Genomic DNA, 27,248 nt, shown 5'->3' on the forward strand with positions numbered 1-27,248 from the left:
GACTAAATGAAAAACGACCGAAGACAAACGGATAATAACTTGTGTCTAACTCAATAACGCAAAACAAAGATAAAACTCCTACAAATCTACGACCACATCTCCTCAGGTTTGGTCTTCGCGCGCTGCATTCAAATTGAGCAATATCTCCACGAAAGGCAAAGAGTTAAGCCCCGAACGATGGGCCACAGTTTCACGGTCAAACATCTATAAGTGTTATAAAAACCTGAAAACCATTGTCACAGTCGTCGAATTGGCGGAATTTTTGTTATTCGCAAAATGACAGAAAATCTGCAGAATTGAAATGCGATTTAGAGCGCGTCCGAAATTATACGGGACATTAGTGATTCCAATATCCATCAGCGAAACGGAGCAATAAAAGACGACGAGGACGACGGCAATTACGGCAGCGGCTAACGTGATTAGGTCGAACACATGTGACGTGATACAAATGTAGAGCATGTTCCACCAAGCTGCTTTTAATTTAAGAGCTATTCCTAGTAGGCATGTTCGTTAACGCGTGTAAGGTCGCTAGAAATTCGAATAAAAAATTGATTCCACCTGGTCACTCGAATCATTGTCATCTCTCAATTTAGTATAGAAAATTAAACCTCTTCTATTGTTGATTTCATAACTGTAGTTGACCTAGTTATTAGGATTAATTGGCACCGTTTAAAGGCAAATGCAATCACAAAGAATTCGATTTACTGCGACGACGACATCAGCAGAAAAATAACCACAACCGATGCCAATTGAAAGTCAAGTACCCAATGAAGACACAAACCGAGATCTTCACGGTGAATTCCGATCGGCGGTGGAGGCGAGGTGTTCGATATTGGCAGTACCACACGACACTGATTGAGCGAGCTTTGTTGAAGTTAGCGCCAAATGGCGTTGCAGAATTACCATTCAAATTGGTGTGCACCATGGCGAAGGGAGCCCCGGGGATAGCTGTCAAGTGTCTTGTTGTGGGGATGGTTTTAAAACCAGTTAGGTTTTAAATCATTTTGGATGAATTGGCAGGTTGGAGAATTTTTCGATTTCATCGTGGACGAACAGCTACTGTGGGGTGTTATTTCGACTGATTAACTATACACTCGTTTAATCAATTTGATCAGTCTTTTGTTGAGCAAATCCTGCTATGGTTGACTCTACCGTTTCCGGCATGAAAATTTACATAAAAACAACATATATTTGAACTGAATTGTTACCATCAGTTGCTTTGCGTTGAATTGCAAATTTGGGTTGAAGAAAAACTTGGCATTTACGCAACTGAAGTGACAGAGTTATACCTTGAAACATTAAATTCAGTGATCGTTCGGGTTTCATAATTTCCGGTTATTTTCATATCGTAGCTCACAGTTTGTTTTAAATGCGCCACTTTAATAGTCTATCCCAATAGTCACAGAATTGGTTGATTGCATTCAAGCATAAATATGACATAGAATTTAACCTAGTTCATCATCATTCTAGCGTATTGAACAAATCATTAAACCACACCAACTGGGAAATATTCAGAAACAAGCACTTATTACATTCCTTTCAAGTCGTTTTTATTACCTTTGACCGAAGACAACTACAAACCTGCTGTGATCTACTCCACCACCATCATAACCCCTGAAGGCATACATCTATGAAAATTCTTCTTCAAACTGTTTCACGTCCAACATAAAATGGAAACAAATAGATTAACAGCCGTAAACTATCACGTTCGACGATTATTGGCATAGGAAATGACGGATTGGCCTTATACGGAGCCTTTCATGTGGCTTTTCTCATGTATCACCTGAAGACACGACTGCTCTTACTCATAGCCCGGTGTTCGGTACAGCTCAACGAACGCCTCCAATCCGTCGCCGTGGAGGCGTCGGAAGGTTGATCTTCGTAGCGAAACATACATGCAGCCCCGTCGTCTTCCACCCACATAGTCACACCGGTGTGAGGCGGTGTCATACTTGGACGCATGGAGAGCAGCTACACTCAAAAGAACACGATAATAATCACCTGCCAAGACACAGCAAACATGTTCATTAATATGGAAATTATGCTCGCTCGTGTCCCCGGTTGGGTCACGAGAAGGCGCGTGGCAATGCGCTCATTCTCCAAAGGAGGACCTCTTCTAGAGAGTTGCTTCAAAGACGTGACACTGCCAGTGCTTGTGTCTTGTTTCAATCTTTCAGCAAACGTAAGCAAAAGACAACGGATGTGGCGCGGCTGATAATTACTAAACAAATAGCTTCCAATCTGTTTTCTTCATATAAACTCTAACTGATGGATCGAAATGACACTTGTCTTTGTCAGAATTGTACTTTGCAGTATTTGTTCATGGATTTTGATTTGAAACAAGTTATTACTTCGCTGAATCTCTGCATAAGTAGATATTTGGTTCTAACCATGTTGTGCAGAGATGATTTAATAAGATAGGATTAACTTTTCGATTTAGTCTCATCAGTATATGGTAGGTGTGCAATGTATTGGCTTGTTAGTCGAAACATGTTTTTATTTCGCTATGATCTCATCAGCGATCAAAACTTCTATGCTTACGGGACATCATCAAATTATGTACCTTTTCGGATTCAACGACCTTGTGGTGGTTAAGTCGGCTGCGATATACTGAAGAGACTAAATCGAAACCTTTATTACCAACATAATAATAGTATTTAGTATGTGAAATGATATTATAATTGATCGATTCTTCTAGCAGAAAAAAATTGTTTCATAACCCTCGATACTAATTGTTGTGTATGTATGCTAGTGGGCGGTACATGTGCGTAACGCCAACGAGTTTAACGTGTTGTTCCAGTATCAGTTGTTATTAGGCGGATGGAAATTAGCTTGTTCAAATTAGCACTACTAACTAGTTTACTTTCGCTTAATTTATACTGATACTGTTTGATCTCTTGGTAAGAAAATGGTCGCGACCTCCATTTTTAATTTTATGTAGGTCTACACAAAATTCTAAATATGATAAGGGCATTTTAGCACATAGCACGGAATAACACATATTTATTGAAGCATGAAGTTGTAAAATTTTAATCCAAAAATGTCCAATCATACAACGTAACAGAATATCGAATTGAGGGAGTGGCTTGGTTTACTATACCGAAAGTAGCGAGTTTTTTATTGCTTACATCAATAGATAAACTATCTAGTAATATAGAACAACAATCTCACAACGCAAACCAAAGTATTTTCGAATATATAAAGTGGAGTGCATAGGAGCGCACTGATGACCGTAATCGTGGGGAATGCCCCTTACTCGCCCAATCGATTTTTTCGCATTTTCTATACATTTGCCATAGGTCGTTTTTAACAAATCAATGTTTGTTCTCTTCACAATAGAACTACCCACCAAAAATTTATTATGAAAGTTCAGCAAAAGAAAATGCTAAAAGCTTAGCAATCTAATTTTAACCATTAGACAAATTCTTTTTGCTGAAAATTCTGCAATTTAGTTCTAGTAGTCCAGCACAGATTACTGAAAATTCGGTCACTGTGCTGTCATTTTGACAAATCAATTGCTGAATTTTCAGCAAAAAGAATCTGTCCAATGATTGAAATTAAATTACTGAGCTTTCAGAATTTCGATTTGCTAAATTTTCATCCCAAAATGTTGATGTGTATATTCTACAGGAACCCAATATCACAGTTAGAAACCGATTTTTAATACTTTTTATAGTAACTTGTAGTTAAAATTTATCATTAAAATACGCATTTACCACCAAACCTTGAATAAAAGTTCCAATTTCACAAATTTCTTATGTTTTTAGATTCATTCAGGAAACAAACTACAGGCAAGACCCGTTTTTATCAGCCCCTTGGTGAATTTTAGGTTAATAGAACGGGGACATTGGCAAAATCGGGACATTTATTTTTCTTTCTTTTTAATAAACTGAAGCTCTTAAAATATTCTTCTTTAGTCCCTAGAAATAGCCTCATAACCCTTTCTGATTATTTAGTTTTAAATTTCCCTTGAGGAGGTCGACAGTACAAAATAAAAAACGCTTTTAATCCACCTAACAGTGTAATGAGACATTTCTTATAACTCTTATCACTCTCTTCGGATATTATATCGTTTGAGAACATTTAGAACTTGATGCTTCGCGATGTTTTTGATAACACATACTACATGGGATGGTGGGAGGACACAGAGAATCATTCAAATCAGCATAGGATAACATCAGTGCTAGAAATCTCAAACCAAATCAATGGGAAAGCGAAAAAAATGCCTATAAAATAGACATACCAACGAATTATTGTTAATGCTCTGTTAATAAAATATCTAAATTCCTCAATCAATGCATTGTGGTGGGAAAAACTGATTTTTCTAAAGGGGTTATGTATATTGTACTGAGCCAAAAAAAATCGATTTTTTTTGGAATCGATTTGAAGTTTATACTTTACTCAAATTTCCAACGCGACTGAGAATTAAGAAATCAACGCTTTTTCTTGAAAAAACCCACCATTCAAAGAAAATCATATATTTCCAGACTAGGTTTTATTTCCTATTTAAGAACTATTGTGTTTTTTACATCCTAGATTGCATGATTCAGTGATCGAAACCCAAAACTTCATGACGTATTTGAAATTAATAAATTAAAATTTGTGTTTGCTATTGAAATTGAGAAAATGATTGTATATATAGTATATAGTCCCTTTGGCGATTGTTTACTTTTTCGGTCCCACCTATCAGCATTGAAGTATCGTCCTTACGTTTTTTTACAATACCAATTTTACAATTGGTGGGGGTTTGGTGAAAATCGATCTTAATGTCTAAACGGCATAATTCCGAAACCGTAATTTTTGAAGTTTTAAAATTATGCAGAATTAATTTTTCAGAAAATAGTAACAGAGCAAAAAAGTACCAAAGTCCAAAAAAATCAATTTTTGTCAAGCGTTATTTTTTCGAGTTTACATCAAATTTCAATGTTTCATGCATTATAATGTCATTTGGCATCAAAAATACAAATTTGATTTTGAAAATTTTTCATTTCAGTTTATATGGGAATTTGCTGTGTGATTGCACTCTTCAACTCGTAACTCCGGAACCAGAAGTCCAATCAATAAAAAATTCAATAGCCGATGGGAAGATTGTACCTTTCATTTGAGACTAACTTTGTGCAAATCGATCCAACAGAGGTCACATTTTTTCCACCTACACACATACACACACATACATACAGACATACATACACACACAGACATTTTCCGATCTCGACGAACTGAGTCGATTAGCATATGACACTCTGCCCTCCCGATCGGGATTAGATCGACGAATTTTAGAGTGAATGAGAAAGGCAAAAACATTTTTAGCATATGTTGAAATTTATGCATTTTTTGGTGAGCAGTTCTATGTTTCATAGACATAAAATTAATTTTAACTTCGCTTCCTATTAAATAAAGACCCTTATTACAGTACATCTCTACAAAAACGAGATCAATTTGAAAATAAATCTGAGGATTATGATTGATTATAGAACTCTGGAATTTTCTATTGGAATGTTTTCAGGCAGGAATTTAATATTGATGCTATTAGACAACTGTGAAGTCAAGACCAAGAGATCAGTTACATATCAGGACCCCATTCCGACAATTTATCAAAAGTCCTCATGATGTTTACAACAACAGGTTATCAATCTACGGATCAGATAATTGTTATTGTAATATTGAATTAATTCAGTCTGCATCAATAAATTTTCAACTTCAACCCAATATTTTTTTGGATGTTGTGGGGGGGGGGGGGTGTTGTATGGTGTTAAACCCCAAAACCTTCTCTTGGCTACGCCGTTGCTTGGAGTTATTTATTTCGCTTTTCATTTTCCGATATGTTTCAGATCGATCCGATGGTTATAAGTTAGAAAAATTGCAGTCAGAAGGTTCGCACAAATCAACATTTTTGTACTGATAAGTTATCAAGTTCCTTCCAGACAACTTGGAAATGTTCGGTGATTATTTCTAGCGGTTGTAGATAGTAAAATGAAATACAAAATTCGTTTTATCGAAATAATGTTTGGCTTATTTCAATGGATTATTACTATATTGAACAATAAATAGGCGACAAAGAGTAATCAACAAACAACAAGCCATAACTTTTAAAGTATTCAAAATAGATATTTAAAGTCTTTAGTAAAGTTATTCGCAAAAGTAAGAGCTATAAATTTGCTGAAGGCATCATTTCGATATAATCACTTCCAAAAAAAATTGTGAAAATATCTCACTCATAGGGGGATTAATCAGCAAAAGCACAATACCAAAAGAAAGGGCATATTGCCTCCATTAAATTCTCTGAAGATACTATTGACCTAAAATAAGCCGTTTTGGCGTTAATAATAGATTACATGTTTTTGGTCATATTTCTGGCAATGGGAAATAATAAAAATCTTTCATCCGCATTTAATGTTAAATATCTCTTTTGATAATAGTCCGATTCCAACAATTTATAGCTTGTCCGAAAGGTATTCGTTAAAGCTGTCTAAAAACATATAAATTGTTAATCTATATTGTCAATTTCGGCAGATAATTTTAAAAAAACTGAAAAAACGCCATTTTTACGCATTCAAACATTCATATCTTGGAAACTAAACATCAGAATCAAAAACAAATTAATAGCGTTCATACTGTTTTTTAGTTCTTTCATTTAAAATTGGATTTGGATAAGATCGGTTCAGCCATTGCTGAGAAACACGAATGAGAATTTGTCCGTTACATACACACACAGACACACACACAGACATTGTCCCAAATCGTCGAGCTGAGTCGATTGGTATATAAGACTCGGCCCTCCGGGCCTCGGAAAAAATCTTGAAAGTTTGAGCGAATTCTATACATTTCTTTTATAAGAAATGTAATAATATTTTTTTTGCATATTTCGGATCTTTAAGATAAGAAAAATATGCACAAGAGAGGATATACTCGAATCCAACTTGGTTCGTCCGCTAGAACCCGTCACTGCCTACTCTCAATTTTCATCGTCACATCAATTAAGGGTTATGTGTAAATCAAGTCAGTGAAGACAAAATCGGAGGCTGATATAATTGGGTCTTCACTGTAATGCAAATTGGAAATCTTGGTTTTATTGTTTTGGACGAGAATGACGACCTGCACTTTCCATTCCAACTAGGTACTGCCGAGTCAGTTTACAGAATGACCTAGGGTGAAGTGCCTATTTCCACCATACTAAGGAGGGCGCCTCAATGATTAATTAATTACTCGGCCTACAAACAATGGAATGCGTACAAATTGGCATCAATAGCTTTGCTTCGTTGCTAAGTACCAAAATAATAACATACAAGCGCTGAAAACAGTGAAATTCTCGTGTTTGAGCGCAACGAAAACACGAATCGAGTGCCCCTATTGTTGCGCTACCATTTGACTCAATGCGTTAAACAAAGATGGCAGACACTGCTCTAACCAACGGCTTCAAATGGGTAGCGTAATAATAGAAACATAGCAATAATGGGCTCATCACCCTATATATCCACCAATTTATGACAACTTGAACGAAAAAAAGCATAGTTGAGATTTTCAGAAAAGTGTTATAACTATGCTAGAAATTTCAAGAAGTTGTCTCTTTCTCTTCTCTTCAAAAAACTGCCTCTTTTTGCCATAGAGCAGGTTTCTACCCCTCTTCCATTAGAGGGGCGTCTAGTGTAGTGGGCAAAACGAATGAAGAAGGATATGAGAAGAGTTTGGAATCGGCGTCAGTGTGATGATTCCAGGGCTTTCAGGTCAGCTCGTAGTGGATATAAAAAATGTCTTAGATTTGCAGAGCGGGCTGGCTAGCAAAACCTATGCACCAATGTCTCTAGACTGAACGAAGCTGGCCGGTTGAAAAAAATTCGGAATAAAAAAGGAAGATTTTCAACTGAACTATTAAAAACCCAAGATAGTGTTTGTGTGACGAACGAAAAAGATGGTAGTAATCGTATTCTTTGCTCGTCATTAAGACAGGCAGAGATACGGAGGTTGAGTATCTGCGGCTGTCCTCAGGGTGGCGTTCTGTCATCTTTGTTATGGAACCTGGTTGCAGGCGGCTTGTTAAAGAAACTCAATGAGCTTGGATTTCCAATCTACGGCTTTGCTGATAATTACCAAAAACTAATTACTGGACTTGGAACAATCTTTGACTTAATGCAACAAGCATCAAGAGCTGTCGAATAGGGGTGTACCACATTAGGCATAAATACGTTAGGCATACGGACGTTTGGCATACGTATGTTAGGCATAATGGACGTTAGGCATAAAGACTTAGGCATAATGGACGTTAGGCATAATATACGTTAGGCATAATGGACGTTAGGCATAATTGGGCGTTAGGCACAAATTATCATATATCGCTTAGAGTAATTTATTTTTTCGGCGGTGATGGCCTCGGGTGGTACGAGCCTGCACACTTGATTTTTTTTATGTTGTAGAATTACACTCAATAAAAAATTACTTTTTTTATTTCGGTTGTAGAGGTTTTAACAAAAATTACTTTGATTTTAAGTGATTATTCACGTAAATGAATAAATTTCACTTTTTGGAACATATCACGTGGTTCCTGTAAACCACATCTGACATACTGTAGCATCGACGTGATTTACACATAACCCTTAAGTGAAGTGAAATGAATTCCAATATGGCGAATTTTTCAACGGAAATTTTGGTTTTTCTTCAATTACGCGGTGGAAATTGATATATTTTTTGTATTTCAGGGCCATTTACTAGTGTAAACATGGTGGAGTACAAAACATCAAGGGCAGCATCAATATTATAAATTTTAATGTAAAAACTTCCATATAAGTTAATTCGTTTACAGAGCACCTTCAAGAATCAGAATATTTTGGCTTAAATGGCACGTTACCGGTAATTTGTTTACAGAGCACCTTACAGGGCATCTTGATTTTATGTTAGTAGATATGTTAAAAACACGTAACTTTTACCTGTAGATGCACTACCTATATTTTACGGGGCCATCCGGTATTATTTACTTGAAAAGTGAAGTGGATTAAATCTATGTATGTTTTATTTCCCTTTTTTATTTCGATTATGTTAGTCACATTTTCTTTTTTACATTTTAACGAAAGTTATGGAAAGTGAACTCGAGTGATTCATAGTGATGCTGCCTAAGCTCGACCCTAATAAGCAGAAGACAAAGATTAAGCCCGTACGATATTAAGCCTGTTCTAATGACCCAGTCACTTCTAGTTTTCCGATCTGTTTACTTCACATCCTTGCTCTCACTTGAGTACTATTGCTCTAATTTTCATAACTTTCACTACCCAGTAATCTCTAGCTAATTCTAAGTATGTTTTCACGTAGCAATAACATGATTTATGTTTTGAGTATGCTCTGGTAGCTGATCAAACACGATTAACATTTTATCTTGCTGCATTTGCTTGCAGAAATCTTTGCTCAAATAAAAGAAGCAGACCGAATGCTAAACATGCGGAAACTCAGCTTGCGTCAAATTCTCGACATACAACCGGTAAACACTCTTGTTTAAAATTTATCTTATTTGTAATAAGGTATTAACAACACACATTAACTTAGATTATGCATGCATGGTATAATTGTCCAAGAAGAAAATATATGTTTTAAAGAACAGCTCATGAAAGAAAGAATTATGCATTTCATCATTCATTCAACGAATGTATGCATCTTGCTGCTTCTATATCGATTATCTCCCATATCATTCAAATCAATGATTATATTCTTGAGGCCATCAAAGATAGAACTACGGAAACTGTCTGATACGAGAGAGTGCTTTTTCGTGTACTGTGACGAGTTACAGAGACAAAAAATGTATCGTAACAAACAAAACATTCCTAGTTTAATGCTGATTCTGTCCACAATACAATTTCCATTGGTACCAACACTTAAGTTTTGTTCATTATTTGGCTTTATTTTTCCATATTTGGATGCATTTGTGTTGGTAATCCATCTAATAGGTTTGATATGTGCTTGAACCAAAACTGTTCACTTGCATGAAGAAAGCATCCAGCTCATCCACTGAAAAAGTAAAAAAAAATCTATTTTATTTTTTATTTTGCAGTCTCTTGTTAAAGTTATAAGAAGGCATGGCATAGCAAAGCAAAGTTTTTATTCTAGCACGAAAAAAACGAGCGCAAGGTTAAAATCTCTACAATAAAGAAAGCCTTACGATTACTTTTATATTTTTGTGAATTATGCCTATCGTCCGTTATGCCTAACGTACATTATGTCAATCGTGCATTATGCCTACCATACATTATGCCAATCGTCCATTATGCCTAACAACTTATGCCCAATGTATTTATGCTATTATCAGTTAACCCAAACAAAAATTCAATAGTTCTTTTCACGAAGAAGCGAAAAACAACCAGGATTCGTCCCTTGCAGTTATTTGGTTCTGAGCTACTGATATCATGAACATGAGTCACATTACTCCGCGTGTTAAATTCGAAAGTAAGCTCTAGATACCACGATAATGTGAACAGAATTTTCAAAAATAACGACTGAGATTCTGATATTATGAACCTACATCACACAAGTCGTGACAAAAATATCAAAAATTGTGACTAAGAACCAGAAATTATGAAAATAAATCTCTATCCGCGACTAAAATATCAGGATAACGTGAAGAGAAATTACGAGAATTATGACAAAGCCCCTGAAATCATGAATATAAATCACTTCACGTGTGATTAAAATATCAAAAATCGTGACTAAGATGCTGCTATTATGAACATGAATCACTCTACTCATGACTAAAATATCACAATAACGTGAATAGAAATTATGAAAATTGAGACTAAGATCCTGAAATCATGCACAAATCCCGCTAGTCTGACAGAAAAATCCGATTTGAATCTCATCAATAAAATACCACGGTAACGTGGTGAGAAATCACGAAAATCGCAAATAAGCTGAACATTGTTTGACTGCCGGCGGTGTGTTCCCAAATTATGAACATGAAACATAACAAAAACAACAACAGTAACGCGACCAAACATTCTAATGTAACGCGGACGAACTAGTTTTTTGAAAACACAAATAGTTTCATCAATACGAGATTTATTATTCACAATTTCAGGAACTTGTTCACGGTTTTCGTAAATCGTTCAGTTCACGGAATCATGATCTTTGTTCATGAATTTATGAACGGATTTTTAGTGTCGTGTTTAGTGTAGTGACAAAATTATGGTCTAAACTGTTCACCCAATGGACTTCATTGGCCATTTCAACAATTGTACTAAGGAGAGTAGATATGCAGAAAATAAGAATTTCGAGAATGAGCGTTCTGAATTTACCACCTTTAGGTGGTACTAAACTTTTGCAAGGATCTACGACTGGAAGTCAAAAATTAAATTTTTCATTTTCTTTAGAACGGTAGCAATCGACGTATATCTGATTATTTCCTTCAAATTTCTATTTTTCACGAATTGGCAATTTTTGTCGCATCAATTCAAGGTATTCCAAAATAAAATGACTTCAAATACATTGTTTCCGTTTGACATTTTTGGAGCAGTACGATGACTAATTACTATTTTGGTCAGATTTTGCTTTAAGCCACTATTCTTAGATCGTGCGAGAATGGAATGAGACTAATTTGGTGCATGTTGTACCCAAGAACGCGAGTTCATCTAACATGTCAGAACTACGTCCAGGAAACATAGAATACAAACGGGAACTTAGATAGACCAAGCATCAGTGTACAATGTCACACTTTTTATAAAAATGCAAAAAATGTCATTAAAATCACCCGTAATAGAGTATTCTTCCTAATTGAGGCTCGAAAACAGTGGCTAATGAGACCAGCGCTTTACATCTGCACAGAAAAAAATATTTTGTAATTTTAAGTTTATTTTCATGCACATATTTGGAGCATGAATATAAATGTAAAATTAAGTTCCACCACAAATACACACGACTTGTCGTGCTTTCTTCAACGAATTTTGTTATAATTTTACACGTGGATTGAAAATTACAGTTACTTTAAACGGAAAAACAATGCACTTCAATGTATTTTTACTCGAATACTGCTGTAAAATGAATGACATGTAATATTACACGAATGAAAGTGTAAAATTGTATGCTGTTTGATGCTCCAATTGATTTTAACGTAATTTTCAATCAAATTTTTGATTCAATCTTTGTATGTTTACATTTTTATTGATTTACATGTCGTTTAAATTTTAAATTATTTTTTGGTGGTTCACAGACCAGGGCTTTTTTTCACTTTGTTATAAGAAATGTAAAACACTCTGTCCTATCCATTAATAGCATATGTATATCAATTGTAGTGGATTGAATTAGTCATCGATCCCCTCATTGTTTAATTGATTATAATTATTCTATGTCAGACTGTGTTATTTAATTAACATGAACATGCGCACGCTAATCGCATTAATAGCAATCCTCGGAGTCGTATTGTCTATGCACTACAGGTATAGTTTCATTTTTAAAAAGGGCTTAATTTAGAAGTCAAATCATTGATGGATTGGATCACTAAATATAGCTATAAACAACCGAGTGAAGTTTAATAATGTTCAAATTTATTTTCTCGAAATTTTATTTTAGTTTATTTTCTCGAAATTTCGAGCAAATGTGCCTCATTCGAAACCACGTCTACAGATATGCAACTCAGGCCGCCCTCTATTAGTTCCCACATCAATAACCCGGCCAAATTGGACGGATGCTGGTTGCGTTGGTTGACTGCTGGATGCTTATACCTACTGCCTTGCCCATAGCATCGATGTGCGATTCCCAATGCCAATGCACTTATAAAGCGAGATCGGTGCAACTTTAACGTTCGCATTACAATGGGCAAATAAATATCACTTGTGTAGACAATTCACAATCGATCAAGTTTGCATAAAGCGTCAATTTGCATACGTAAGCGAATAGCTGCGGGATGATTGAAAACCGCATCGCTTTGCACGAATGATAGTGAAGTTCAACGAGCAGCAGTCATCACCTGACTATATACTATGGCAGTTTGTTTTGTCCGCCTGTGTGTTACTGTAGAACATCATCACTTATATTTATAGATAGTTTCCTCTTTTATTACGCAATTGAAAGTATTAGTCAATCTTCCGATATCGTAAATTTGTTCGCTTCTACGCAGGTTCGTCGCCTACGCCCGTTAAAATTTCTTCTTCTTTATGTTAGTGAAAATAACCAAAGCTAGGATCGTTTTAACATGTGTTTCAAAATTTAGGCGTAGTTTTGAGGTAGCGGTGGGTTCTACGCGAAGAGGCAACTGAAGTCATCATTCCAGAAATGTATTTACATTTGAGATGATTCACTATATGTAACAGAGCAGCCGTCGAATGAGGTGGGCTCACCTGATCTGGTGCAGAGGGATCTATGGTAATCCATTCTACTTATTCGTCCATTATTTGTTTTAATCAATTTTGATCTTACGGTGAAATTAGTCTTATCAGCATTCTTATGATGCAATTCTAATTAATCAGGAATGATTTCATATTACGAAAAAACATTTCCATTGTATCAATGCAACACATTAACGATTGTTCCAAAAACCCAATGCGCTAGTTCTGTTATTAATCTGAAAAAGCTGTCTTTTGTTAGACGATAAAGCAATAGAATTTCAATTAGGTGTCACTTTGATTCAACCAGTTTCCTATTAAAGAGCCCAGCTCAATTAGGTGGCAATGGCAATGAAACTAACAACCGCTGTGTTACTGAAACAAAGACGTTTAACGCCCGAGACCCCAACTGCTCCGACCGTGGGAATGCTGCCGGGGGGCGTTCATCTTTGTGATCTACTAAAATCAGTCCGGAAATAGAAAAATACTTTTACCGAAGATTCAACCTGATGCGTTCATCTCGCCGATTGTCGGTTAACGAACCTTACCGCATAGCGATCGGGAACTGGGTCTCTGGGTAAACGCCTGGCGATGATGTCGCAACTGACCCAGTAATAAACTTGCGGTAATGAGCGCCTTACCGCCGTCCGAGCTTAATATAATTTACTTAGTTAGGACAGAGAGAGAGGAAAAAAACGCATCAACCGAGCCATCGCGTCGTCAGCGTAAAATGAACGGAAATTAAACACTCGGTCGATCATCGCCATCATCGTTGTTGCTGGAATGAGCCTGCTACTACGGGTAAAGTGCTGACCTGCACGAATGCGCAGAGCCCGGTAGCAAAAAGGTGCAATTGAAAGTTTTTGTGCGAATTGTAGATGCATTATTGTGGCACGTGACTGCCCCAGGAGTTATTTGTTCCATTTATTATTACATATGTATTACTGTAACATTATTTGTTTTCTGTTTTCATACCCTATGTTATGAGATGTCGATAATTGGTGCAAGATGTCGTGTTTTTTTAGAAAAGACTTATATTTAATGTAAATTTGATAAAATATCAAAACTTCAGAAACAAACGCAATTCTAACAAAGCTTTCAACCTCGACGATTCAATTTTCAAAGAGAATGTTCTTCTCAAAGATGTCATTGATGGCTGAGGCTGGGCACATGATAATAGTAAAATTCGTACACGAGACAGGCATCTAAATCCACATCAACAAAGCATGAATTTTATCTTTGACGTAATTGCAAGCATGACACAATTTAACAAAACGTAATTTACGAAATGACGAATTTCTCGGCTAACAACCGAAAAATTGCACAAGTCTAAAATAGGCACTCTTGTTTAAAATAAGTCTCATTTGCATTAGGGTATAAATAACGCACATTAATCCTTTCATACCAATGTTGTTTATTTACAATAACGTTTTTAATCAGCTATAACTTTAAATTTAAACAGAATTTACTCACAAAAACAAGTAACACTAGTAACTGGGACTATTACCTTTTATTAAAGCGCTAAAAGTTATAATTATTGTCCTAAGAACTGAAGTTATTGCCATTAGTCTGATAGAATTCTGGAGCAGTGCCACCAAAGATATTTTCAGTTAGCGTTGATAAATAAAATTTTGATATATATTCGTTATTTCTCATTTTTATTGAAAAATGCTAAAACGTATCAATTTGAACCGTCTTCGACTATCTTTTCCTAGCATATAGCTAAATATTGAGCAGCCCCCAGCACTGCAAAAGAAGCATCTATCAAAACGAGTTTTTCATATTTCTTGAACCCTATGAACGCTAGAAACAAGTCGGAAATAAAAGGGTTAACTTATATTTTATTTCATATGCATGCATAGTGTTGTTATCCAATGAAGAAAATATATAACCTTAAAGAACAACTCATGAAAGAAAGAATGATGCATGTTATTATTCATTTAACGAATATACGAATATTGCTGCTTCTATATTGATTGTCTCTCTTATTATTAAGTTCAATGATTATATTCTCAAGGCCATCAAAAATAACTGTCTGATATGGGGGAGAGTTTTTTCGTGTACTGTGATGAGTTACCGAAACGAAAAAGGTATCGTCACAAACATAAAATCCATACCCTAAGGCTGATACTGTACAGAAAACTGCAAGTTTCCATTGGTTCCAAAACTTTCCTCGGCATGATACTATGCCTTGATGTGGTCCGAGGGCTTTTCCACCAAAGCAGTATTACAGTGATGATATCACAGAATCTTGGAATACGATTATTTTCTTTTTAGTTAAGCTACAATGTGATCAATTACTTGGCGACCTTTATTATCCACTGCCATGGTCAAATAATATACAATGTGGGTTTATGGCCCGATTCTCTCTGGAGTCACCCTTCTTTTATTGCTATATATTAAATTAGATCCATGTTAACACTCACTAACACAAATTGCTTATTCTCTAATATACACTCACAATCTCTCATTCCAAGCGTACAAACGTGGCCTTCGTGATAACACAAACCTGGTCACAATTGCGAACGCCCGCGATCTTGCCAACATTCAAACACCCGGTAATTAAGTGAACGTTTGCACCTAAAAATTTACTAACGCGGTCTCATGTATCAACCCACCGCTCGCGCAATCATGAATCGTTAACATCCGGAAGTCTCTGCCCTTGATCCTAGCAGCCCAAACTCATGCTTTTAGTTGGACAAATATAAATAAAAACTAGATAAGACGTCCACGCGCGATCGTTGAAAAACACGCGAACATGCGAATGGCCACACATTTCTAAAAATAATGTGTACTGTATCGATTTTTTTTTGCTATTTTCGGCAAATTTGAGACTAAGAAAGCAAAATAATGTGTCCACGCGAAGTTACATATACACTAGCACACGCGAAAAAAAAACGTCAAGATACAATCACTCGAGTCCTTCGCGATCATCCAAGTACAACCACATTCGCGATCTCGCAAACAGGATAACATCCCGGTGACTAAGTGAACGGTTTAGCACTTACAAATTCACAAACGCGGTCTCAAGAGTGAACCTCGAAATACCCGTGTTCGCACGATCATGAATCGGTTTCGTCCGGAAACCCCTATTCTCGACCCTAGTAGCATAAGTCCAATGCCTTCAGGTGGACCAATCAAAAAGATAGATATGAGCATCTATCTACTAAACTACACGTTCCATGGCGACATAAAAATTGAATTTATACACCCGAAGTTACATACACGCGATAAACAAACATACAAATGCTTGAGCCCTTCGCGATCATCCATGCCACCTACACCTGCGCTCTCGCAGACATGATAACATCCCGGTGATAATATGAACGTCTCAGCACTTAAAAACATTCAAACGCGGTCTCAAGCGTAAACCTACAGTCTCCCGTACTCGCGCGATCATGTATCGGTCACGTCCAGAGGTCTCTATACTCGATTGCAGAAGTCTAGGTCCATGCCTTCAATTGAATCAGCTAAAAAAGACCCAACTAGAGACTGGGAGATCGCAGGTTCGATTCCTGCTTGAGGACATATCTTTTCTCCGTGTTTCCAATAAAGATGAATTTTCACCGTTTCTTCATTCTCACCGTTCCGGTCATTCTTCTGTCTGTTTTCACGTAGACACGTTCATAAAAAAATCCTTAAGAAAGGAATAAAACAAAGACTCACGTCTAAACAAGGAATATATAAAGCTCCACTGGACAACACGTTCCATGTCGACATGACTGGGAACTCTAGTGATATGGAATATCTCATTCCGTACACCGAAAATATCGGTCCGCGTGGCCATCCAAGAACACACACACGAATAAGTGAACAGGGTTACAAAATCGAATTTATTCACGCGAAGTTACATACACGCTAGCACACGCGCCAAACACGTCAACATACGAAGGCTTAAGCTCTTCGCGATCATCTACGCACCCGCAAACGCGAACCCGCAAACGCGCGCGATCATGAATCGGTACCATCCGGAAATCTTTATCCTCCATTCTAGTAACTTAGGTCCATATATTCAGTTATACCAATAAAAAAATAAAACTCATGTCCACTAGATAACACGTTCCATGACGACATGACTGGGAACTCTAGTAATATGGAAGAACCCACTTTGTTCTAAAATCTGAACCGTACACGAAAAATTAAGTATCAGATTCACGGTCCGCACGCGATCATTCTAGAACACACATGAATATGCGAAAGGTTTAAAAACGGTTTCAATAGGGAATTTATACACGCGAAGTTACATACACGTTAGCACACGAGACATACAAACGCACACGCGATCGAACACGTTAACGTACAAATGCTCGAGCCCTCCGCGATGATACACGCGATTGCGAAGTCCCTTCGCCCGCACATACCTGAACCATACAATGAATACCAAATTCAGAATCACGGCCCGCTAGAATTGGCCTAAAGCAGTGTTTTATTAGGTACCATTGCCGGTCTCGTCTGCAATTGTAGTATGTGATTCTGACGGGGAGTCCTTCCGAGAACCTAGCTCTACAGTTCCAGTTGGACAGCTCTCAAAAAAAAGTTTCCATTGGTTCCAAAACATAATTTTTGTTCATTATTTTTCTTTTTTAAATATTTGGATACAACTGTATTGGTAATACATCTAAGAGGTCGTTCACGGAAAAAAGAAGAACTCTGCACTTGATAAATACCTCGCATGGTATATTTCGAGCTGACCTGAAAGCCGTAGAGTCATCACGCTAACGCCTATTCCAAACTCTTCTCATACCTTTCTTCCTTCTTTCAAGCTGATCCCTCCACCAAGGGGTTCCTCTAGTCGATTTAACAGTAGGAAGTGAACAAACTTTTTAGTACGATGCTACTATGAATGAGTTTGTTGTATCTGCGACGTCATCCAAGTCATCTAGTTAACTAATTGTTGGATAAAATCTATGAAATTTAGTCGCCAAGTTTTCCAAACCGAGTCGCCAAGTTTTCCTACTTATATACTCCATCAGTTCAGAGCCTCTCAGATTGATATTTGAGCTGCCCTTAAATGTTGTGATGCACATTTGCATCACTGCCGATAATGAGCGGAAGCCCATTTCTGTTACCATATGACACAACGCTTTTGGGATCATCAATAGGAGATGATTCATCATACGGTAGATATGCTGAACAATATATATATATATATATATATATATATATATATATATATATATATATATATATATATATATATATATATATATATATATATATATATATATATATATATATATATATATATATATATATATATATATATATATATATATATATATATATATATATATATATATATATATATATATATATATATATATATATATATATATATATATATATATATATATATATATATATATATATATATATATATATATATATATATATATATATATATATATATATATATATATATATATATATATATATATATATATATATATATATATATATATATATATATATATATATATATATATATATATATATATATATATATATATATATATATATATATATATATACAGGGTGTTTGGTTCATGAGTAAGAATCTCTCGAGGGGTGATTTACTGTCATATTTGGAGCAAAAAATCGTTCTACACATACCATCAAATCTCAACCGTTACAGAGTTATTGAACTTTTTGTATAAAAAACTTGTTTATCTTAAAACACCTCTAACTCAAAAAGTATACCTCGTATTTTTAATCTTTTAGTGCCATTGGAAAGGTGAGAAAATTTTCTGTTGAATAATTTTCTCATGTCTTTCAGATAATTAGTTTTAATTACCTTTTAGTTGTAAAGTAATTAAAAGTTAGTGTTTTTGATGAGGTTTTTGTTAATTTTCTCAAAATAATGTATTATGATTGTAGCAATATCTATTATCCAAAAGTTAGGTTTGAGGACGATTCATAATTTGTTCTTCAACATAATATTCCTATCTCTTCTCGTTTCCTTGTAATTTGACTTCTAAACTTTTCCTGTAATTGACTTGCAAGTTCTTAAAAGACTCTAATCTAAAAAATATGCTTAATATCGCTATTATCAGCGATTCATTGGAAAGCTGAGAAAAATTCGTTTCGATTTATGTACAGATATCTTTTAGTTAAGTGTACTACATGACTTTGTACTAGTAAAATAACTCAAAATTTACGTTTTTTGGTGATTTTTGTAATTATTCTAATTATTAATCAACTAAATTTATCGTCACTATTGTTCATTTGGTGCCCCTTAATATTCTCTACAACTTGTTATTTGAAACTTTATCCCTATCGCTTTTCATTTCGTTGCAATTTAATAGTTAACACAGCATGACCTTATCACAAATGCAGTGGGTTCGAAATCGTTGTTTTTGCATATGAAACGAGAAGATAAAAATGATTTTACTTCGAAACTAAAAGAGATAATTGAATGGAGTCAAAGGAAGAATTGTAGAAATTGCTGAGATGCATTGATTCTATGATAATTATGGTGAAGTTTATTATTTACTATTTTAAGAAAATAACGAAAATGCTAATAATAACACTAACTTTAAACTAATGAACCTTTAAAAGAATACTAAATTCACTTAACTGAAAGGTATTAATACATTTTTCTCTGTCAAATTTTCCTGGCTTTCGAATAAAAATAAGAAAAGGTTCAATAAGTGCCATACTTTTTCAATAAGAGCTAGTATTAGTGAATATGAGATAAAAATATCCAAGTTCAATAACCAAAACAGATGAAAATAAGACAAGATAAGTGTATCATGTCAAAGAACAAATTATACAACTTTTCAAGACTAACAATTTGAATTATTAAAATAGTGATGTTAACTATTAATATTTTCGCGAAGTGAACAAAAAATCGATCAAAATTGTTAAATTTTAAATAAATTACTGTGAAAAGATTACTTAACCTCCTTAGCTGAAACATTTGAGGACATTTTTCAGTGGAAAATTTTCTCACCTATCCAACGGATCTAAAAGATTTGAAATACAAGGTATAATTTTTGAGCTAGAGCTATTTTAAGACAACTAAGTTTTTAACACACAAAAAGTTCAATAACTCTGTAACGGTTGAGATTTGATGGTATGTGTAGAACGATTTTTTGCTCCAAATATGACAGTAAATCGCCCCTCGAGAGATTCTTACTCATGAACCAAACACCCTGTATATATATATATATATATATATATATATATATATATATATATATATATATATATATATATATATATATATATATATATATATATATATATATATATATATATATATATATATATATATATATATATATATATATATATATATATATATATATATATATATATATATATATATATATATATATATATATATATATATATATATATATATATATATATATATATATATATATATATATATATATATATATATATATATATATATATATATATATATATATATATATATATATATATATATATATATATATATATATATATATATATATATATATATATATATATATATATATATATATATATATATATACTTTTCGTCTATTTTACCGACAGTCAGTGTAGCTGTGATTGCACAGATATCGCGAGTTGGGAGCACCAATATGCGATACGCGTCAATAGCCTTATTTGCAGGAATGCAAGCACCAGGCATTTCACGTGGGTTAGTCATGCCTGTCTTGTTGCTAGCAAGACGCCCGCGATCTCACAAACAGTATAACACCCCGGGGACTAAGTGATCGTTTTGGAACCTATAAATGTACAAATGCAATCTCAAGAGTGATCCTACAAACGCCCGTGATCGCGCGATCATGAATTGGGTACGTCTGGAAATCTCTACTCTCGGCCCTAGCAGCTTAGGTCCATGCATTCAGTTGGACCAAAAAATGACTCATATCCACTAGACAACTCGTTCCGTGGTGACCGCGAACGATAGTGATATGGAAGAACTCACTCTCTTTTAGCGTCTGAACCGTAAATCGAAAATTAAATATCAGGTTCGCTGTCCGAACGTGATCATCCAAAAACACACGCGAATATGCAAATACACGCGAATTTACAACAATTTAACGTACGTTAACGTACAAACGCCAGAGCCCTTCGCGATAATACACGCGATCGTAAAGTCCCTACGCCCGCACATATCTGAACCGTACACTAAATATCACATTCAGAATCACGGGCCGCTGCAATTTGTCTTAAGCAGTGTTTAAGTGGGTGACATTTCCCGTCTCGTTTGCAGTTGTAGTGAGTCATTCTGACGAGGAGCCCCTCCGACACTCTAGCTCTACAGCTGTCATATCGCGAGGAATCGAAATATCGGAAAAAGTCATGCGTGTGTCGCTTCCTATCCTTCTCAGGAATCGAATAAAAATGGTTCTTGGTTCTAGGTAAATAGATTTAAGGCCGTAGACTCTCTCACCAGTGGGAAAATGCTGCGCAGTCTCCATCTTGTGATTAGATTACTTTAAAACATCTTTTTTGTACATCACAATTAGTATTTGAAATCGCTTCATCTCTTCATCTCTTAAATCAAAGTGAGCAGACACCCGGATAAGGCGGGACAGTCCTGGATTGATCGAACTTGTCCTGCATGTCCAGATGTCCCGGAAAGTGTCTCGCATTTTCCACCATGCTGTATTTTGTTTCAAATTACACATATCGTACATTCGTTTCGCACAAAACAATCATAAAAGATTTTGAGTCGCGATACCTAATCGCCGAACAACGATAGAAACGTGAAAATGAAACCAATTTATTTCAATTCTCGTGCTATCTATGTCAACTACTAGTATAAGTCTGTTTATAAATCTTTGCGAAAAATATCACAGTCCTACAAGAGCTGTGCAAATGTTTGGGTAAAGTACATGTCAATATATTGAAATTCTAAGTGTATTTTCAAGTATTATTTTTAAACATAACATTTGTCAGAATTCTTATTCAAAATTCAAAATACGAGCGCCCTCCAAAACTTTCAATCCGAGGAAACACCCTGTTCCACCTCTCATCTCGATGACACTTTTCTTATTACAAGAATCACATTTTCTCTTACAAGAATCAGTGATATTGTAACTATAAGATATGACGACAAATATCACTACTTTAATTATAAAAAAATGCATTTATAACAAATTGCATTTCCCTCTTGAATTGACATTCATTGCAAAACGGTGACAAAACTCGTACCAAACTGAGACAATGCTCTTTATAGTATTATCGTATTAACCACTGCCCAAGCACCCTCCAACAATCATCAATTTGTCATGTTTGTCTAATGAAGTGCATCAAATTACATTTACCACTGCCGCCGGTATGTCGTTGTATGTATATTGTATATTTATCTTTATCCAGGGACTAATATGTGCATGAGATCTTTATAACGACCAAATGCTACCCGTATCAAGATGCACAGCTTCGGCGAATCAAAACCGACGCCATGGTGATGTTCGGTGTTCCCTTCTGGGGAATTGCTTTGCTAAATGCTACTCAGTTCATCATCTTGGATCATAACCTAAATCCTTACACTCGAACACCGTATCACAGAGGAACCCACGTCGTTTCTCGCTTAGTCGGTAGGTTAGTACCTACAACTCCGCCGAGTGCTCTCACGATCAAGACCTAAAACAAATGAAGTCAGTCATTCACTCTTGCCCTTCCCTTCTTGGCTTTACTCTCTTTGATCGCTTGCGTTCGCTTTGGAGCAATGATTTCAATTAATTTCAATAATAATAATTCTCTTTCTTTTCGTCTATTTACAGATGTAACAGGCATCTCGCAAAAGTGGAACAAACTTCGTCGACGATGTGCTTCGTTCAAGACAGTCTCCGGCCCAGCGTCACTCGATTCGGACACCAATTATATACTGGCCGAACATCCGGGCCATTATCAGATTATCGCGTCCGGTCCGGTGCCGGTACAGGTTCACCAGGTGCAACAGGCTCACCACCAGCACCATCATCACAATCACGGCGAGCATCGGCATCATCACCATCATCATCATCACCACCATCACCGCCAAAACGGCGGCGCTCACGAACAATTGTTAGCAGATCAACCACTCTACGGACAACTGCCAGACCCGAACTGGGAGCTGCGACATTCAAGTTCAAGTTCAACATCTACGTCTTCCTCTACGATAGGTCCAATTCAGTTCCCAGTTTACGCTTCCGAGGAATATTGGCAAATTCACGAGCGTGATGTAAAATTATGGCGTCTTGGTGCTCATCAAACATACGCCCATAGAATCCGAGCTACACCGAATCATCGCCGTAGTGCGCACAGCATCGACTGGGAATACAACGTGCAGAAGTACGAAAATATGGCTGATCCGGCACAGATGGCTGCCGCTCGGCTTTTTCGCCACGAAAAACTTCAGTACTACGATGAAGTGTCCAGTGTTAAGAAGAAAAATTCTCTCGGTGCTAGTGAAAGTGAAAGTGGAATCAAAGTAGCCAAAGAGATCAAACTGCCTAGTCTAAAGAACTTCAAGTCCGCGTCGATGCGACTTCCCGGTCAGAAAACGTCCATGAACGAGGTTCAGCAGCTGCTCCGAAGCAAATTTAACAGGATACATGCAGGTCTGCGGAAGCGGCGAGCTCTTTCGGTTCAGGAGGTATTTCAAATGCCCGGGCTGGCAACTCCCACAAAACCTACGTTCTACGTCCCCTCGCCGCTTGTCAGCGAACGGTGTCCCCACAACCCACTGCGATACGAGGAAGAGACAAATGAAGAAGTTGACGGACCACTCAGTTTACCATTCATAAACGAAAACCTCGCAGCAGTGGATCAGCCCCAGGTTCAGCTTCGAGATCGATCACTAAGCCCTCGGAAGGAACGTACCAAAACCTGGTTTCGCAATATTGATTTGAACACTCCCGACTGCAAACCCAAGAAGGACCTTCCGACAGTCAGCCAACATGGTAAGCCTCCGGCCAGCATTCCCGTTACCGAAACAGATCAAAATGTCCAACCCAAAGAGAAGCAGGAAAAACCAAACTTTGCGATCGGTGGACGTGTTTCACTGCGCGAACGTGTCGAGAACATGAACCTCAATCGTCTTCGCTCCAAAACCTCCAACACCAATGCAGCTAGTCCACAACCAAAAAAACCAAGCGAACCGCGTAAAATCCGTCCCCGTAGCCATTCTCCGCTGAAGAACATCAAGATTAACCTTTCTGGCCTTGGTATGCGCGGAAACGAACCGCAAGCAACGCCAAAACCTAAACGTGAATCATTTGGCCTATTTGGCCGCCTGAACCGCATGATGCACGGCAACGGTAGTCCGTCACCGGAAAAGCCGAACGGCCAATCGGCGAGCGCAACCACCAAAAAAGGCGATGCTGCAACTGGTACACCCGTGCAGCAGCGACCGAAGGCTGGCGTCAACGGTGCCGTTAGCTACAGCGGCAATGTTAGTAAACAATCGACCATCCAGAAGCTGACGAAACTCAGCAGCAACGGGAATCGACGGGACGGGGCCCCGTCCTCCGGTCAGACCAAGGCGGAAGCACCGACAGCAGCGGCGGCGGCGGTGGCTGAACGTGAGCGGAAATCCAAACAGGTGGGTGTCGTTGAGTGATTAAATCATTGAGTTTTGCATATGGATTTAAATTTATCTAGCCGCCGAGCGAGGTGTGGCTGGCGTGTTTGTTGATGCCCGTTAGGTGATCGCTGCTGTTGCGGGTGTATTTCATCAAGCTATTCAGATATGTGAAGGGGATACGACGTTGAAAATCGTAAAGGTTGCATTTACGCGATGACAGTTAACAACATTGTTTATTCAATAACTTGTGAGCTGCTATGGTAGGGCCAAGACAGCAGATCACAATTAAAGCATCACTAGTAACTTGGTAACTTATGTAGAAAAATCTGACATGTACTTTTTGCGAATTTTTTTTTGTGCGCTTATATTTATTGTTTCTGTCGTTGCATTGAACCGGATTTACTAACAACTACACTTTCAAGTTTCAATGTTTTTGGAGTTGGTACGAAATTCAATAATGTAAAAATATTATAATAACTAAATAAATTCAAATATAAATTTTAGAAATCGCAGAGATTGGCTGGTAAAAAAATAGAAAAATGAGGGCTCTTTCACTTTAACACAAACAACATCAGTCGCTCGCGTGCTCTGACAAAGAAGAAATACTAAAAACCGCCCACTGCTCATCAAAATCTCGGTCCCAAATCTAATGCCTCCTAATCAGTAATCTAAAAACACTAATTTGTTGGGCCTTTGGCTGATCCAAAAAGGTTGCGTTGAGCGGTCATTTGTCGATGCCGAACCAGCTGTTCATTAGCAGAAAACAATGAGAAAAGGCACTTTCGAGCTATGGTCCCAAGATGCACCCTCGTCCCGGGCGGCGGTGACTGGACGATTGAGGTGAAGTGAATTAATTTTGTTGCTGCCGAAAAAATGATTAAAGAATGGTAGTCATCATCCCAGATCGCCCAGATTGGACGTGGGAAGATCACCCCTGGATACTAGCTGGCAGCCCAATTAATTTTAATATCGTATTTTGGTGCTTGAAACGTCATTTTACAACATCAAACGATTAGCGTTTGAAAATAGAGTGTGAGACAAATTGTATTACATTTTTTTCTAGTTAACTAGGTTTCTTTTTTAAGAAGTATTATTCAGAAGTATTCAGAAATCGCAGTCATTGCTTTTCGGCGACGATTACGTCTCATCTTATGGCATTTTCGCTTTTGACTTTACACTACACCAGTGGAGTCAATACTACACTCGTTCAAACTTGACTATAATCAGCACATCTCGTTTTTTACACTACACCGGTGTAGCGCCAGTAAAAAAGGAAAATACTATTAAACACAACTCGCTGATTCACGAAGCATCTATGGGCGGTGAACCGAAAGAATGAAGATGTTTATCGCTCACCTGGTCATTGAATAATACCGCCACCCTATTAGCTAATCAGACCAGAAAGATGAGCTTTTTTTCAAATGCACTGTGGATGTAAAACTGCAAGATCGCTAGATAATCCCCCGCAGGCAATGAAGATTTGGCTGAAGATCGATTCGATGCGCAACTCTGTTGGTGGGACGGCGGAGAAGCGCCAACTAGGTCAAACTTTAACGAAGAAGCTACTGCGGTTGGGCGTTGATTTTGTTTAAAGTGTGTCGGAGTAATCGAACAGCGGGATCTGGTGTAGGTACCTACACTTTCTTCTGCCATGGATGGGTGTGGGCAAATTGATTGAATCTTTTTTCATTATATCATCTATCGTTATTTAGCGGGCCTCCACTGTTGCCCAAAATTACTAAAAATTATGTATAATTGCATGCCCATCTACTAGAGATTGAATCGTTGATGGAATAAAAATCTCTTGCTTATTGATTTCTTTCGGATGAGCCCGTATTTTCGCTGGGCTGAACTTTTAGGAAATCGATTTTCAGTTATAGCCATTCCTTACAGTGTGGATTGAGGTCGATCAAAAGATCGAAAAAAAATTCTATTATCTTAAAATATAGATTCTTAACAATGTTTTCCCAAATTTTTATGAAGTTCCAAGCAGTAGAAGCAAAGTTATAACGTTCTTCACCTAGCTCCCTTAATAGGGCCTGGGTATATACTTGAAACTTTAAACGCGATTATCTCGAAATCATGTTTTTTCCAAACACATGACTACGAATGTTGAAAAAGCTTTCAACCGTTTTCAAAATTTTTTTTTAGTTGCTCCATCCAGATTTTCATATCAATACTAAGATTTTTTAATATTTTTTTCAGGGTTGGGCGTAGCGTAGTTGGTAAATCGATTGCCTTGCACGCAGCGCACCTGGATTCGAGTCCCGACCCCGCACATAGGTTTAAAAAAATTTCATGAGAGATTTTTTAAACCCGAAGAGGCGAATGACCTTAAGATTAAAACCTCTATAATCGAAATAAAAAAAAGATTTTTTTTTCAAGTGAAAATAGTGACTTTTTTGAAAAATCATCACCATTTG

The 27,248-nt window shown here is 36.7% G+C and overlaps 1 protein-coding gene across 2 annotated transcripts in view; it reads left to right on the forward strand.

Moving 5' to 3' along the window:
* The window catches only part of LOC131691251 (uncharacterized), a 124,496-nt gene extending 97,341 nt beyond the window's left edge, over nucleotides 1–27,155 (forward strand). Inside the window, exons 2-3 of one of the 2 annotated variants that reach the window (XM_058977515.1) lie at nucleotides 23,042–24,843; nucleotides 27,031–27,155. In XM_058977515.1, coding sequence (XP_058833498.1) covers nucleotides 23,042–24,843; nucleotides 27,031–27,042 — 1,814 coding nt within the window. In that variant the 3' untranslated portion in view covers nucleotides 27,043–27,155. Of the gene's footprint in view, nucleotides 1–23,041; nucleotides 24,844–24,902; nucleotides 25,021–27,030 lie in introns of those variants that run through there. The other variant, XM_058977514.1, reaches the window with a different exon arrangement.
* The last annotated feature ends 93 nt before the right edge of the window (nucleotides 27,156–27,248 follow it).

This window comes from Topomyia yanbarensis, chromosome 3 (assembly GCF_030247195.1).
Source record: "Topomyia yanbarensis strain Yona2022 chromosome 3, ASM3024719v1, whole genome shotgun sequence".
Lineage (NCBI taxonomy): Eukaryota > Metazoa > Arthropoda > Insecta > Diptera > Culicidae > Topomyia > Topomyia yanbarensis.